The sequence below is a fragment of the Silurus meridionalis genome, chromosome 19 (genome assembly GCF_014805685.1).
Source record: "Silurus meridionalis isolate SWU-2019-XX chromosome 19, ASM1480568v1, whole genome shotgun sequence".
In the NCBI taxonomy this organism is placed as follows: domain Eukaryota; kingdom Metazoa; phylum Chordata; class Actinopteri; order Siluriformes; family Siluridae; genus Silurus; species Silurus meridionalis.
The window spans coordinates 5,025,177-5,042,482 of NC_060902.1; the positions used below are offsets into that span (position 1 = coordinate 5,025,177).

The window sequence follows — 17,306 nt, forward strand, 5'->3', positions numbered from 1 at the left end:
TATATTTTTCAGCACTAACAAATGCCTGTAATTTACCTTCCTTAGAAATGGTTACATAATAATACAGTATATTTGATCTTAAAAGAAAAAGTAAATTGAAAAAAAAAAGAATTACAAAAAAAAAAAAGGTGTTCAGATTCGACTCTGTAAATATGAAGCAGACTAAAATAGAAGAGACACAACATGGGGTTGTCTGTTTAGTCTTGAGGGCACAACAAGGCAGACATATCAATCTGTCAGTGGACCAGACAAACCTGCCTCTGAAAAAATCAGCCTTGATTCTGGGTTAACAGCAGCTTCACTCAGCACTACTTCATGCCTAACACCGTGTTTTCTTCATTAACAAGTAGTTTTTAAGCTTTTGATTTCAATGATTTATATTGTATTTATTTGCTATACTTGCTAAACACTTCTGAACATTTTCACTGCCCATAGCCTTTATGTTTATTTGCTGTAGATATATTTACATATTTATCTGCACTTGTCAGTTTGCACAATGCTGCTATTTGCACTTCAGGTAGATACCAAACTGCATTTCCATGCTGTGTACCTGTACTATGCAATGACAATAAATTTGAATCTACTGTATATATCTCTGTATTCATCTTGAGTGCTATAGTGGAGCTCTGACCTCAACCCTACTGAACACCTTTGGGATAAATTGGAACAATGGCTGCACCCCAGATTTCCTCACGTTACATCAGTACCTGACTTTACCACTGCCCTTGTGGCTTAATGAGCACAAATCTCAACAACCACAATCCAAAGTCTAGAATTTAGTGGAACATCTTCCCAGAAGAATGGAGGTTATTATAACAGCAAATGGTGACTACATGTGGAATTGGATATTCGGAAAGCATGCAGAACTCTTATGGACAAATTTCTGTTTACATAATGCGCACACACATACACACACTCACACACACACACACACACACACATATATATATACACTAATTACATAGTACATATAGCACATGCACAATTTCATGAAAGAGCTATTTAAGGGTTCATAGGATAGTTTTAGGTTTTTGCTAACTATTTAATTACTTCTACTACTAACACTCATATAAAACCTTTACAAACTTCAATTTGAGGAAAATCACAGATGACGTTCCTACAGGATGTTAAGTAATCTGTGTTTTTCTTTTTTTTTCCTGTGTTTTGATCTGAGGATAACATACAACCTAAAAGTTCTATGCGGTGCTAGGTTCTATCAAGAAAATGATGTAACTTCTAAAAATTCCTATTTTTTAAAAATCTGAATAAACCTGTAAAAAACATCTACAACATACCCACAATCTACAACGTATTTGTAGGGGAAATGTACTAAAAGCAGGGACTATATTTGTTGTTGGGCTCTCTGACCTGGGTGAAAATGAGAGTTTCTGAGCTGCGGCTGTCCAAACTCAGCACAAAGCGAATGGACTGGAAGAGCTCCTGGATGCTGGTGCGAAACTGTTCCTCCTCCATACCACAAGTAGCCCGAGAGTACAGGATCCGTGACTGGACAATGAACTTGAACAAATACTCCAGGGCCTGAAAGTCAAGGGTTTTAAAGTCATCTTGAAACAATCATAGAGAACATTCTTAGATTTTACATTGTAAGCACCAATATCTTTGACACTATAAAAACGTCCTTAAGTTTTTGTGAAAGAAACTGCTATGGGCTCAGGCTAAATCGAAATGCATCCCAGCTACATTATATTTACTGAAATGAGGAAAAAAAGCCAGGAGGCATCCCAGCAGGATGCTTTACATCATATCTTGGATGGACAATTCCTCTGCAGGGCAGACAGTGGCTGTGAAGTCAGACTTGTTTAAAAGTGTGCGTGATCCATGAAATATTCACATGGATCCCCTCTGAATTGAATCACAGCTTGACCAGGCCTCATGAATATTACATACAGTTCATCTATTAAGCAGTTCCAATCTCATGAGTGCCAAGCAGGGTGACAACTGTTTGCCATACGATGAGTTGTCTTCTATTTGCATTCCAGTGCGTTGTGTCTGATGAGCAAGACAACATGTTCAACAACCCAACTACAGTACATAATCTGACAGGCGGTAATTATGGGATCTTAATTAAAATAACTTGAGCGGTCCTGTGCCAAAAATTACAAATCACTTAAAAGATTAATTGCTTCAATTTCTGAAACTGGAGTGGATACATGAGCATACCCTCATTGCTTCTTGAATGTGGTCCTGCCGGACGACCTCTGCTGAGCGGTCCATATACCATTTCAGGCAACGTATAAGCTCTCTGGAAGTATAACACACATACATATTAGCCATCTAAAAGTTTTTTTTATTTTTTTAAGGAAGCAAAAGTTTCAGAACAGTCTGTGCCAAACTTTTTATTTAACTACTGACTTTTGTTAAATACTGGATATTAATTAAAGCATGTCTTTTTATCCCTTTTTTAATATTTTAATAAGTCACTAATAGCACAATATATATAACATTCTCCTAATGCTATTTAATTTTTAATCTTTGAAAACCTTTAATCAAATCTGCTCTGAATGAAATGAAAATAATTAAACAGAATACTCATTTGCTATATAAATACAAATTAACTACTACTAGTACTACTTGTATTGTACCACAATACATATTTCTCCACATGAATTACAAATACAAATTAAAGGAGCAGATCAGTAGGCTGAATTTAAGTGAATTGACAATTATTATAAGTATATATTTCTATACAGAGCTCATTTTTGCCCCTAACTGTAAACATGCTTACTTATATGCTAGGGCTCCAGCAAAGTGTTTCTGGATGTAAGTGTCCATCACTGGGCGGAAGTGGTAGTATTTGCTATCCCGGAGCAGATTGATGATGAATACCTGGTCAGAGAAAGAGAGCCAACACAAACACAGCTCAGCGAGGTTTGAAACGTAGTGAGGATCAAGCACAAAGCTCTGATTCAGTCTGAAAGGACCGTCATGCATCAGTGCTGCCGTGATCTCCCCTGACCTCGTTTCAGACAGCGTGAAGTGCCGGCTGTCAGTTTGAAAAGTACAAGGAATTAACAACGTGCTAAGCATTGCAAAGCTTTGAAAACTCAACACAATTTTAGTTTTCACCATTGCTGAATCTGAATCAATAGCTAATATTGACACATCTTATCATGTGTATGATATATTCTTTAAATAAAGTAAAGAAATGAAACTTGGTTTGAGTGTGATCTCAAAGGTCAGAACATCAGCCTTGCTATCACCCGGTCATCCTGGACAAGCACCACATCAAGTAATCCAATCATCATATTTCATACTGAGTATTTACACTCGTGACAGAAATCATTGCATTCACAAAATGCTTTAAAATGACATTTAATGAGTGCAAATGAATTAAATGTGGCTGTTTAAATCTTTACACATTTAAAAGGTTTATTTAGGATGTTTTATATTTATTCATTTATTAATTTTTTGTTGTTGGTATATTCATGTTGCTTTCAGTATAATCTTTTTTATTTAGGTTTATTCTCTTGTATGATTAAAAAAAATCTTCTCTTTAATTTTACATTTACATTTATGGCATTTGGCAGATGCCCTTATCCAGAGAGATTTACAGTAATCATACTTATTCAACTGAGAAATGTTATTGTATTTGTAATTTTATCATGGTTTAGTCAATACAATTATGTTCCTGCATGTTTCACTGTGTATGGTAGTGGATCTGACAAATAAAATCATAATATAATAATTTACACGGCTCCATTCTGAAGATTTAAATAAGTAAATGTATTCATTAATAATTTTTTATGCATCTCTTGTTTTTAATGAATAATTGGTAATATTAATTTAGTTTGGATTATCACCAGCTATTATTATTTCTAAACATTCGTCTAGTGCTGCTCCGATTGACAAGGAGAGGTCACTATTTCCACCCAGAGAGCAGAACCAATTACAGTCGTGATCTAAAGATTATGAGTTCAAAAGGTTGGGCATGGAGCTAACTATGCTTTTTTGAACCTTCGTACCAATTTCTTTTAGCTGCAGCACTAAAAGCAGACCAACTGAAAGATTATGTAGTTAAATAGACTCACATTTAATATCTTTACCACCTCGAAGTCATCAACCCTTAATCATCCACTTTATAAAAGTATGATGGAGCAAACACTCTACATGGATATTAAATATAATTACATGCTTGGCAATGCAGGTAAAATCATTAGAAAACATTTCCATGAGAAGCCCAGTGAAACGATTTCCTCTTTATAAAGGTATGACAGATGTGATTAGGGAGGTAATAGCCAAAACTCCTTGACTCTTTGTGTTGAGCCCTGAAAAGCTAAAGACTCCCTACGGGATGGCAATGCAGGCAGCTGTGATCTAATAACAGCTGGCTCCCTGCCAGCTGAGACCTACTATTCATCACACACGCTCACAAACACACACCAGCAGCAGCATGGGTATTAGAGAAAGAGATCAGTGATACAAGGGCCTGGAATACACACAAACACAGACTGAATACAGATGTGAAGCTCACTTTGTGCTCAAATGGTTTGATTATTCATCTTACAAAATGGGCATAATGTGGAAAATAAATGCTTCCTACCAGCGACTGAAACACCAAAGGACCATATTTGTCTGTGTTGTCATCTAAAATGGAGAACAGTGTATCCAGGATGTCCTGAAGAAACTGAAGAAATTGCAGCGTGGTTTGAATGAATATTTCACACCATTACACTCATTAATATTTTCCAGCTTGGATTTGATGTGCTTACTTTCACTATTTCCTCTCCACTAACGTGCCTCAGTCGACCCAGAATGTCCATCACGCGATCAGGTTGAGCTTTCCACTTCAGCAGAGCCAGCAGGTCCACTGCACCAAAAAAAAGAACATAAAAGTATTACTGTGTGACAAAACTAAAAATAAAGTCGTCTATCAATCGATGACAAACCAAAGTGTGTGCTATTCAGAAGTTGTTGGAACATACCGTTCTGTGTGAGCTTGGTGGAGGAGAGCTGAGTGGAGATCCACAGGGTTTCCTTGGTGCTTCGCTGGAAGATGAGGCTGGAGGGAATGTTGGGGCAGCCGTTAAAGTCGTCCTTACAGCATGGTAGGCCCAGATACAGAGCATGGTTGCTGAAGGTTGTGTTCTCGTCACACTGCGAATATGAATTTGGAAGCATAAAACATCCATTTATCTGTTGTTTTTTCAATGAGAAAAGGAAAAATTTACTAATTTTAACAGAAATTTTTTTAGGAAAAGATTTGGCAGCCCCTCAAAAAAGAGGCACTCTGTCATTAAACCATAGAAGATAAATGTCTATGCAGCCATAATGGATGTAATCAGTTATTCTGTGTAAACTGATACTGGTGTTACAGCCTGTGATGTTTCCATTATGTGTTTTGTGTTTTTGGTCCGTGTCTGTATGTGTGTATATAATATATATATATTGGCAAAAAGAATCGTTCATCTGCCTTCACATGCAGGTCTGAGGTCTGATGTTGGATGAGAAGACCTGGATCACAGTCTCCACTCTAATTCATCCCAAAGGTGTTCTATTGGGTTAAGGTCAGGACTCTGTGCAGGCCATTCAAGTTCTTTCACACCAAACTTACTCATCCATGTCTTTATGGATCTTGCTTTGTGCACTGTTCCACAGTCATGTAGGAACAAGAACCGGCTGTCCCCAAACTGTTCCCACAAAGTTGAGAGTATGAAACTGTCCAAAATATTTTGGTATGCTAAAGCATTAAGAGTTCTTTCACTGTAACTAAGGGGCCGAGCCCAACTCCAGAAAAACAACCCCACATCATTAACCCCCTCCACCAAACTTTACACTTGGCACAATGCAGTCAGACAAGTACCGTTCTCCTGGCAACCGCCAAACCCAGACGGATCCATCGGATTGGCAGACAGTGAAACATGATTCGTCACTCCAGAGAACACGTCTCCACTGCTCTAGAGTTTGATGGCGGTGTGCTTTACAGAACTGCATCCAATACTTTGCAATACTTGGTGATGTAAGGCTTGGATGCAGCTGCTCGGCCATGGAAACCCATTCCATGAAGCTCTCTACGCACTGTTCTTGAGCTGATCTATAGGCCACATGAGGTTTTGAGGTCTGTAGCTATTGACTCTGATTTTGTATCAAAATACTTTAGAGTACGTCAACATAAACTAGTCTACAAGTAAGCTCTATTTCTAAGATATAAACTACATGTTTGTACATTATTTCATGAACCAATTAATCCATCTATAAGACTTGAACCACTTTTATTATCTCATATTTACTTTAAAAGGAATCATTCTTTCTGGATTCCTTTTGTCTGAGATTTTATCAGTTCCCTGTGTAATGTGCTTTGAATCGATTTCATGTGCTCTACTGCTTAGCTGCTTTTAATACCACTCATGTCTAAGAATAAATTTGAATATTCTGCTGTTAAATTATATATTGAATACTCAGTTGCTAAAAAAGACCTCATGATTAATAACTAAATCTTCATGAGAACCAAATAAATAATGAAGCACAGTCTGTGTATATAAAAAGCACATTTTGAGAGCTAAATATAAATTAATTCAGATATAATTAGCAGAAAAAAATGTTCTGACCTTGTACACATAGAGTTCGTGACACTCATCGGACAGCGTCGTACCATCTTCCCTCATTAAAGGTGTGAAAGCAAAGCCAAAGAGCTTCTTCTCGCCTTTGTCTTTTGCTGCAGAAATAGGAAGATCTTTTTATTCTTTGCTCATATTGTCATCACAGAAATTACTAAATGTAATTGCAATAAATAATTAATATGAATATAAACAAAACTGAGAACATATACAATTTTAAATAAATAGTAAGTTTTCATGTTGATGGCTGCAACAGGTTACAAATAAGTTGGGACATTGTGCACCAAAGGTTTTAAAATGGTGAAAGATCTAGACTGCAGACAGGCCCGTACCTGGACATTGCCTTGCTAACAAAAACGCAAGGCCTTCCCTCAAAAAGACGTCTTCTGGATGTAAGTATATTCTGCTTTAAAACCTTTATATACGGTTCAGCATTGATGGAGCCTTTCAAGCTGCCCATTCCACAGGCAATAATGCACTCCCATACCATCAGGGATGTGGCTTTTTGAAGGCTGATAACAAGCCAGATGGTCCCTCTCCTCTTTAGCCCAGAGGACTTTGTGTCAATGGTTTGCAAAAAGAAATTATATATTCGTCTGAACACAGAATAGTTTTTTACTTTGCATCAATACATTTTAAATGAGCTTTGGTCCAAAGAGGATGAAGACATTTTGGATCATGTTCCCGCATGCCTTTTTCTTTTCATGATAGAGATTTAATATTTGTGGATTACAAACTGTGTTCACAGACAATGGTTTCTGGAGGTGTTAATAAGCCCATGCAATGATTACAGAATCATGACTATTTAGAGTACAGCCTGAGGGCCAGAAGATCAAAGGAATCCAATAGTGATTTTTGCTCCTGTCCCTTTCATTTCTGTAGATTCTTTGATTTTTTTAAAATAATATTATGTACTGTGAATGATGACATATTCAACTGTTTTGCAATTTTATGTTAAGTTCCGGATGCTGCCATTCAGCTAGACAGGCTAGCCCTGTTTTGTGGCAACAGAAATGGAGCTCTGTGCGGTAAGACTCGCTGTGGTGGCGTGTGTGTTCATATCAACAAGGAATGGTGCAAGAACTCTGTGCTTGTCTTCAGCTACTGCTTATCGCTAGTGGAGTTTGTCACTGTAAGATGCAGGCCATTTTATTTAACACGGAAAAACCCACCACTGCTTTCATTGTCATATTGTACATTCTTCCAAGCGCTAATGCTAAGGAGGCACTGTGTGAACTCTATGGGGCTGTTAGCGACGTGCAGAATGCTCACCCGGGTGGACTTAATTATCGCCTGAGAATTCAACCATGCAAATCTCAAATCAGTGCTCTCGAAATTCCATCAGCATGTGGACTTTGCAACGAGAGGAAAACACACTGGATTTTGTTTACACAAACACGGCGTATACCGTGAATAGCCCCATTCCCACCTCAGCTTCTCAGACCACATCTCAGTTATGCTAATTTCACAATACAGTACAATACAATACTCCTTAAAACACAGTACTTAACTGTATCCAACTCACATGCGCATTCACTTAACTGTGTGATACTAAACTGTTACAACCTGAACTCAAACACGCACTCAATACTCATTTCAGTTCATACACATCCATGTCTTTAGCACCGCCCATATTATATTATAATCATATTATACTGTTTACACATTATTATATTTTGTACCTCTCGAATGCTGCTCTTGCTGTTTTTGCACAACATTGTGTTTATGTTTACAAATACAGTAAAGTTCTCTTTTGCACATTGTACTGTATAATATATTATACAATAGATTTATTGGTCGGCGCTTGTTTTGTGTATCTGCCCCACACAAGTGTTGCAGCCATCAAATTCAAAATGATCTTTGTATTTTTTTTCTTAAATGGTACATTTCCTCAGTTTAAACATTTGATATATGTTGAATAAAATGTGGATTTATGAGATTTGCAAATCATTGCTTTCTGTTTTTATTTATATTTTAACGTGTTGATTTGAGGTTGTATGTATTCTATACAGTATAAATCCTCAACAGTGTCTCAGAATCATTCAGGCACTAATATAGAACCTCAATCACTTCCCAGTTGAATATGTTGAATTTTGCTAAATCATTGCAGAAACTTACTTGAGCAGTGCCTGAACTCAAAGCGTAGATGGGAGCCTCTGAAGCGATCGATGGGAATGGGCAGCTTGATCACTTCATTCCAGCGAGGGCTGTTGTTGTGGTAGAGAACGAGTGAACGAAGTTCACTGATATTCGGCTCTCCTGAACCCAGGCTAATGCAGTCCTAAAGTAGAAAAAAGAGTACAGATGATGATAGATTTCTTAAAATATAAACACCACAATAACAGTTAGTATACACTGTTATACAATAGGCTTCTTTGCAAAAAATTAAAATAGAATTTTAATGTAATATTTAAAACCTACCTTAAGAATCTCTCCGTCGGCATACAGCACATACACTGTGACCTCGATATTCTTCTGTACGCTCTTCCCTCCTCTCTCAAAGTCGCCTCTTTCCAAGGTGAGGTACAAATCGTTACGGATATCACCTAAAACATTATCAAAAATATGGGATCAAGTGAGCATATAACCAATACATTTTGCTTTATCACAGCATTGATGTAAAATCATTAACCACGCATGATTCACAGCATAAACACTTCCAGAATTGAACAACAAATAGTCAATCCCAAATGACAAAGCAGATTGATCAACACTTGCAGCATGTGCTTACTTTAGAAAATGCCATGTAATAGAGAGACAAAGATTAATAGTGGCTGCTGACGTAGCTAAACTCTGAGGCAAGCTGCAGTATGAAGACAAGGCAATTCTGGTAATAAAATAGACTGGTGTTATTATTTTCCAGTTTACTTAGTATTTTTAGTATGTATAATTTTGAAAAAACATAACATTTTTAAGATAAGTCCAAACATTTGGATGACTTCAGAGGGCTTTTCAAATGATTTTTTGTTATAAATGTTGTTATACTGTATGAGATATGCACACGGGCTTAATCACACACAATAAAAGAGATTCTCATTCATTCATACATGAATTCAAAGCAAAAGAAAATGCAAAGTATGCACTCAGTTTGTGCAGCGCATGTGTTTTTTCCAAGTCTTATTACTCTGTGTTTTTTGTTTTTACATTTTTTTTTTCTAAACCAGTACTGCTTGACCTGTTGCCAACGCAACTGTTTGAGCCTTCATTACATGACCATATAATAAAATTCAGCAAAACAAATTTGTGTTCTCCATGTCATCTTATATGATCAAGACCCTCTTATGATGTACTAAAGAAAATTACTAATCTTTTCTCAGATGATCAATCAGACCATGTTCAATGCATCAAATCATCAAATGATCAGACAAGCCGGCTGTACAAAGGAACACCAATCGATTAACTGTCCTAATGTTAACCTAAAACATAATGAAATCACAAATATCATACCAATCATCGCTACATAATGTCATATTTCATTATGTCCAGTAGTTCACAATTCTAGTCTTGACAAAAACCCAGTGTTTTGCTCCTCAATCACAGGGCTCACCCACGCAATTTCACCAAATATTTCATTAGCATAAAACAAAATGTCAGGGCTAGCTATTATGTAATATTACTGACGCCAGTCTACCGTAATGCATACAAACTGCTTTCAACAACTCGGCCCAATTATTCCCACAGAGCACAGCGCTACTCCTCCGCTTCTTCCCTTCTCTGTGTGTGGGAGAGCCATGCTAACCTCATGCTAATCTCTTCCAAAAAGTTGACCCATCGGCCCACGGTCGCTGCACCGCTGTGTTCTCCTAGCTGTCAGAATGCCCTGAGCAATTTGCATTTTGTTTTGTGTTGTCCCAGTATTGTGCTACCGAGTGAACTCGGAATTAAATTTAGCCTTCAGCAAAAAAAACAACAACATGAAAAAAACAAAGGCACCGTTATTCTAGTACAAGTCTTTTAGACAACATAATGTTAATACAAAACAAATAATTTGTTGTAGTAATGGAAGCTTAGAACATCTGGATACTTGCTTTTACATTTACTTTGTCTGAAATAATACCTACTAACAGTGCCCCAGAGCACTGCTTGTTTTTCTATGCCTTTCTTCACTGAATGATAATAGTGACATGATTATATTACATATATACATTGAGGGTTTTATGTATTATACATGAGTATAGTTTGAATGGCTAAATAAAACAAAAAAATAAATTCCCCAGTCTCAATTAATTCAAATTAATTTAGTCTTTTTTTTATACAAGTTTTGAGTTTCTCTATTTTCAATAATTCTATAACTTTCTATTATTGTGTGAGTCTCTGCTTTCTGGTTGGATCAGATAGATATTTGATTGACATTTCTGTTCATGTTTGAAAGACATTATGAATATATCTAGCACTGCTGCATGAGAACAAAAAACACCTCGCTACAAAGTGAACTGAGCACAACAGATGACAGCACACACAGTCGCAGGAAGCACCGAACTTCATGAGTCAGTGTGCCCAAAAACATCGTCTTGTGTACATTGGGAGATGTGCAACCGGTTCTTTTCTGAACATTTTCTATATTGCCACGTCTGCGATTTCATCATAGACAGCAAGAGCAAATGTGCAATTCTGTGTGAAATTGGTGAAAATCTGAGACGGAGATGTTTGAAAAAAACTCGGCAAGTTTAATAATTTGATTTGACACTTCAAGAGCGTTACAACATCAATAGAAGATAACGGGAGATCAGGAAGACCTTGAATGAGCCCGAAAAATGTCGAAACCATTCGCCAACTTGTGCATGATGATCGTCAAAGAACAATCCACAACATTTCTGCCATTGTCAGTGTGTCATACGGAACAGTCCAGGCAATCCTCATATGTGATTCGAACATGCCATGTGTTGCTGCCAAGTTTGTCTCCAGGCTGCTGACCCAGGAGCAGAAGGAACATTGTGGCAAAGTCTGGCAAGAACTCCTTCAGACGACTCGTCCTTCATGTCGAGGATCATTACTGATGACAAAACTTGGGTGCACGGGTTCGACCTTGAGATGAAGCATCAGTCTTTACAGTGGAAGAACCTATCATCTCCATGCCCAAATGAGGCGAGGTAGGTCCACAGCTCGACCAAGTGCATGTTCGTTGTCTTTTTCGACATTTGTGGCATTGTGCATGGAGAATTTATCCCTAGGGCCAGACCGTCAATATCGAGTTGCACTGGCAGGTTTTGAGCTGTCATTTGGCCAAAGTGAACGGATCTGTAGCACGCTGGTCTCAGACCTTTTTGATACCACTTCGTAAAATAGCAGTGTTTTGTGTGAATTCTGGCTCTGACCATACGATATTTCTTAAACTCAGCTACCTCACAGAACTTCGTTGTTTGTTCAAGTTTACTATATTTTCTAACAAATGTCATCAATTTCCGAGCGCTTTATATCTGACTAAACAGATCTCATGAAAGTAAAAACCTCATGCTTGCTTTATTTTTTGTAATCCATTAGTCTCAATAGAATTTTTGTAAATAAAAATTTCTTATTCGTGTCTGTATTTGTATCTGTATCATAGCATAAAATCTGTTCATTCTGGACTCATTAATGTTCAGCTTTATCTCAAATTAAACTATACTAAAATCTGAATATTAACTGAATATCATGTGGCATGTTGGTATAAATTTGAGCCTACATCTTTCAAAAAAAGAACTATCCATACCTGCAAAAGTAATGTGTAGGAACTTATGAACCAAGAAATGTTGTGCTTTTTCCACATATTGTAATGCACAACCTGTTGTTTTGTCTGCAGTAAAAACGTCAGTCACAATTGTACTTCAAGTCCAACAACCAAAACACTTGCTGTATGAAATGGCCGTGCAAAGCAGTAATCATTGTGTGTTACTACCAAACACATTCTACAGTCAATGTCTGCAGGTGTCTGGACCTGACAAAATCTTGGTTTATATCATATAAATGATAATTCCAATTGTGCTGCTTACAAATGCACAGAAGGAGCACACGGAAAAGGGTCTAGACCAGTCTAGACCGGTCTAGACCAGATTAATGTTGAATCACAAATTTCTTTTTGTAAAAAAAAAAAATAATGGGTAAAATCATCAAAGCTAAAATATTAAATTTAAAAAATATTATAATTATTACATTAAAGTTTTATTAAAATTTAAGCCGAAGTGCACCTAATAGTAAAAAGAAAATGTATGAAACTGCAAATCTATCAAAACAAAAAACAACTGTGAACAAATGAATACATTTTGCAAAATCTAAGTTTGTTATGATGCATAAATCTTTTTGAAAAATTAGAAAATATATAAAAATAGTTCTAATTGTCTTAACATAATATAACTAGCGTAATATGATTGGTTTCTATTGATAGTTTTGCTTCAGCTTTGCTGCTAGAACATTAGTTATTATAGGTTCATGGCTGTTTCATAAGTAAAAGTAACTCTACATGAATAAGATGTTATTTTGGTAAAACAGTATTAATATCAATATTAATTTTAATTCTTTAAAAAATGTCCTGCTACTGAAAAAAGTAATCAACTTCAAGAGTTACATTTTCTTGTAAATTTCATTATATAACACCTTTGAAATTCTTCCAGTGTGCTTTTATGTTGGTCCTGTTTTGGATTAAATCAGTATAATTTATTCAAAAGACATAAAAAAAAAACCCTTCAGGCTGGTTTGAATTGATCAACTGCTCCCAGCTCAGTAAAGTCTACTGATTCAAGCTCTAACAACAGACAGAATCGGGGTTAGATATAAACAGAGTTAATAATAATACACAGCATAGACATTAGATACAGTATAAAATCTGTTCTAGTGTTAATAAATTAAGATTAAGCAAGCAGCGGGAACAAACTCAGGCTTTTGTGTCACACTTACAATCCTCTATCTTCATTTCTTAAAGGTCACCATGAGAGCAGAATTGCCAGTGTGAAAGGAGAAAAACACAAATATGATTTCAAAACTTGTGAGAAAACAAATTTATAAAAATCAGTAAATCGTTGTGCTTTCACACAACAAAACATTAGTTAAAATATTTTGGTGTTTCATAGGAGTTTAAAGTTTTGTGTCTTTGGGATATGAAACTACAGATAGTGTCAAGTCATTTATTATGCCTCTATAATTCTGTAGCTCTGATAAATTACATTAGTTTTATTCTATAATTAGTTATATTCTATTATTATATGTGAATCTATCCTTAATATATAATGAACTCAGAACAAAAGACTTTGAAATAAACTAGCAAATTGTCTCTTCAAACAATAGCTAGCTACACTATGGGTGACACCATTTGGTTGACACCTGACCTTTAGATTCATGTGCTTTATGAACTTCCTGTTCCACATTTAGTCCCCATTTATTGTTATAAAATCCTGCTCTTCTCTGGGACGATAATTTAATAGATATTATACTGGGTGCAGTCAACATTCCAGTCCATTCCAAAGGTGTTCAGTAGGGTTGAGGTCAAAGCCCCATAGCACATCACTCAAGAGCTTTCACTCCAACCCATGTAAACCGTACATCCATGGAGCTTGCTTTGTTCACTTTGTCAGGTTGAAACAGATTTAGGTCTCATAGTTCAAGTAAAGGGGAAATGTAATGCTACCACATACAAAAACACATCCTATACATTTGTGTGCTTTCAATTTTGTGGTAAAACTTTGGAAAAGAATGTGCCTGAATACATGTTTCTATATAGTGTATGTTACATCAGCTTTGAACAGTCGAGTGTAAATATATTTTGGACTGTGGACCAAAATATCTAGCAAACAATAGCTGTTTTAGATGAGAAGTCTCAGTTGTAAATATATATATATATATATATATATATATATATATACAAACTTAAACAGCAATACATTTATATTAACACAATAAAATTATGAATATTTTCAACAATATATAAATAGAACATCCTGCTCCAATTCTTCAGTCAGTTGCTCGAGATGCCTGGGTGTTGGGTGTTGGGTGTTGGCTGTGGTATGCTGCATGGGGTGCATTTTTCCTGGCAAAGTTCTTTTCACTGATTACATTTGATAATACAATTCCAACCTTGATGGGTGAGGAGGATGAGCCCAACCCCCAGGCCACAGGCAGTAAAATAACAGTGAATTATTATATGAAGAGGAAAATGATAGCAATCAATTCTATGGCATTCAAAGTCACCAAAAATCCTTACCTCAGTAAAGCACCATCATCAAAACTGAGAGAACACCTACTGGAAGAGTGATTTTCCTTGTTCTAGTAGAGCTCCATAAACATGTTGAGACTCAAAGCACTTTTGTACATTGCTCTGGACAAGGGCGTCTGCTATATGCCACAAATGTAAGTGTAAATGTGGAGTCTATGCCGTGGTGATTCCAAAGTGTTCTGGATGCCCAATAGAGCACGAAAGTAGTTTATGTCCTTTTTAGATTTAATGTGTCACCCATATGCACTGTCTATCTACTGACACATATGCTGCAGTATTAGTGAATGTATGCTATTCTGAAAATATAGATTTTTTGGATTATTTCTCATGCTGATAATTCTCCATAGTGATCCAGTCCTAATCCTGGCAAATTATTTATAATACTGTGTCAAAAACCGAATCATAATTTGGGACCATATGAAACATTACATTTCCAAAAGTATGTAAACAACTGACTAATCGCATATACTATATTTGCTAGTTGACCAATGCATTACAGATTTAGTCTAGTGATGTTTCTAGAAAAACTCTTTTGGGAGGGCTTTCTACTAAAAAATAGTAGATTCTGAGGATTTGCTTGATTTATTTACTGGAGTATTAGTAAGATCTTTGAGATCTTTGTGGTGGCCACACAAGCACTTCCACTTCAATCTCAAAACCACCAAATAATGGAGTGAACAAGTGTAATGCCATGATGGGACAGGCTTGAATTCCAATAAAAGACAACTTTTAATGTTAAAGCACTTTTCGACATTCGATACTATTGTGTGCTTCAAACTTTGTGGCAACAGTATTGGAGAAAAGCAGCATATGAATTTGATGGTTAGGTGTCTACATATATTTGTCACTATAAGGTATATTTCCACTGCATTCCATCTCACAAAACACAAATCTCCCAAATCCCATAATACATAGTTTTCTTCCAGGCATTATAGTGCAATTCATTCCAAGGCCTTATTAGAAATGCACACATAAATACCACTTGGTGCCAAGGACTCTCCAGGCTTTACTGACTTATTGACATTTCAAAATGCTGCATTTGAACACAGCCTTAGCTGCGATTATAAATGGCGTCTTTCAGATGCTAACGATGACAAATATAAAGGCAGTTCTTTATCTGGCTCAAATAGAGAATTTTGAGAGGATGGCCATGCATAATTGAGGGTGCTGACTAGAATATAGATTGAGAGAAACTCATATCCCATCAATCCACATCCATTTGAAGGGAACAGACCCCACATTTGGGAAAAGAGTGCCTAGGTCCAATCAGCACATAGGGGTTCCTGCCAAATGGACTTTTTTCAGTCTGAGGATTTGTGGCAAGGAAGTATGTGTGTGTGCTGCAACTCCAAATGGTGTGAGTCAGAGATCCTGAACTGCACACGGGTATAAATAAAGTTAGACTTAATAATAGCATAGGTGCCATCCCCCTGGGCTTGCTGCTGAGTCACAGGGATTGCACTTTTTAATGTGGTCCATCTAACCATTTAACCACTAGGTCTAGAATTGAGTGCACATCCGAGAATAATCATCCTCTCTTCTCTTTTCCGTTAAACACAGTTCACTTTTTTTTCCGATTATATGCTGTGGTTTATGTTATAATGACAGAGATGAGATTGTATTATTTCCTGGGCTGTTTCATTTGCATGTTTGTAATCTGTATAACCTGACAACAGCTGAAAATGGACCCATTTTCAGCACATTGTTCAAAATGCGCTTAAAAGTAAGGTCAGCGAGTTTTAAGCCAGAATGTAAATTGTAAACATTTCCAGAGGTGTTCTCCTGACATTGTGAAAGCCTGTAGTACAACAACTGTTCAAAGGAAAAACACAATATTTTGGCTGCCTCAGCATTTATAGACGTATAAAAACGCCAACGTTGCCCAATCAGGTGAAGAACACATACCAGGAACCTCAAGGCATTTCAGGGGAACACAGTATAGAAGACTTTAGCTAAATCTTACACCTTTGAAATAAAATCTTTTTGACTCCAAGCAACTGTATTTACTTTTGATTGTTTACTAGTATTTTAACATTAAATTTATCGCAAATGAAAGTGTCGCAAGAATACAATACTCTCAGTGAAATCCCAGAACACTACTTCTATTGCATTGTAGTCTTTAATTGCACTACACTCACAAAGTTCTCAGAAATTTCCAGCAATTTACATATTGTATTCCAACTGGAAGAGAGACAATTTCATTCATGTCTATGTGTAGATATGTAATTTAGAAGAAACAACGTATTTTTTTTGTATGGTAAAGAATGCCACACTTTTTTGTGTGCAGTTTTCTACATAATTTAATCTTGGCCAATTCCCACCCATCAATTGTGTCTACACTCTTATTCAACAGCTACCAGTCTAGGGGGTGGAGGCTATTGTGTGCTCGCTCCAAGACATGTGAAGCAAGCCAACTTTATCTCTTGAAACTGCTGCTCACTGGGGTGGTGTAACTTCTGCAAACTTCTGCGCTTCATAAGCTCAAAAATGCCCATTACTGTTTAGTGTCACTGCGAGTAACAGGGGGCAGAGTATGCCATTGACCACTA

General features: G+C 36.6%; 1 protein-coding gene across 7 annotated transcripts in view; it reads right to left on the bottom strand.

Moving 5' to 3' along the window:
- dock3 (dedicator of cytokinesis 3) overlaps nt 1-17,306 on the bottom strand; it is a 228,867-nt gene that overhangs the window by 41,643 nt on the left and 169,918 nt on the right. For all 7 annotated transcript variants that reach the window (XM_046875282.1, XM_046875279.1, XM_046875280.1 and 4 more), the window contains 9 exons: nt 8,997-9,121; nt 8,694-8,856; nt 6,567-6,673; nt 4,944-5,115; nt 4,731-4,828; nt 4,562-4,645; nt 2,747-2,847; nt 2,182-2,263; nt 1,369-1,539 (listed from right to left, as the gene is read on the bottom strand). In XM_046875282.1, coding sequence (XP_046731238.1) covers nt 1,369-1,539; nt 2,182-2,263; nt 2,747-2,847; nt 4,562-4,645; nt 4,731-4,828; nt 4,944-5,115; nt 6,567-6,673; nt 8,694-8,856; nt 8,997-9,121 — 1,103 coding nt within the window. The remainder of the gene's footprint in view (nt 1-1,368; nt 1,540-2,181; nt 2,264-2,746; nt 2,848-4,561; nt 4,646-4,730; nt 4,829-4,943; nt 5,116-6,566; nt 6,674-8,693; nt 8,857-8,996; nt 9,122-17,306) is intronic.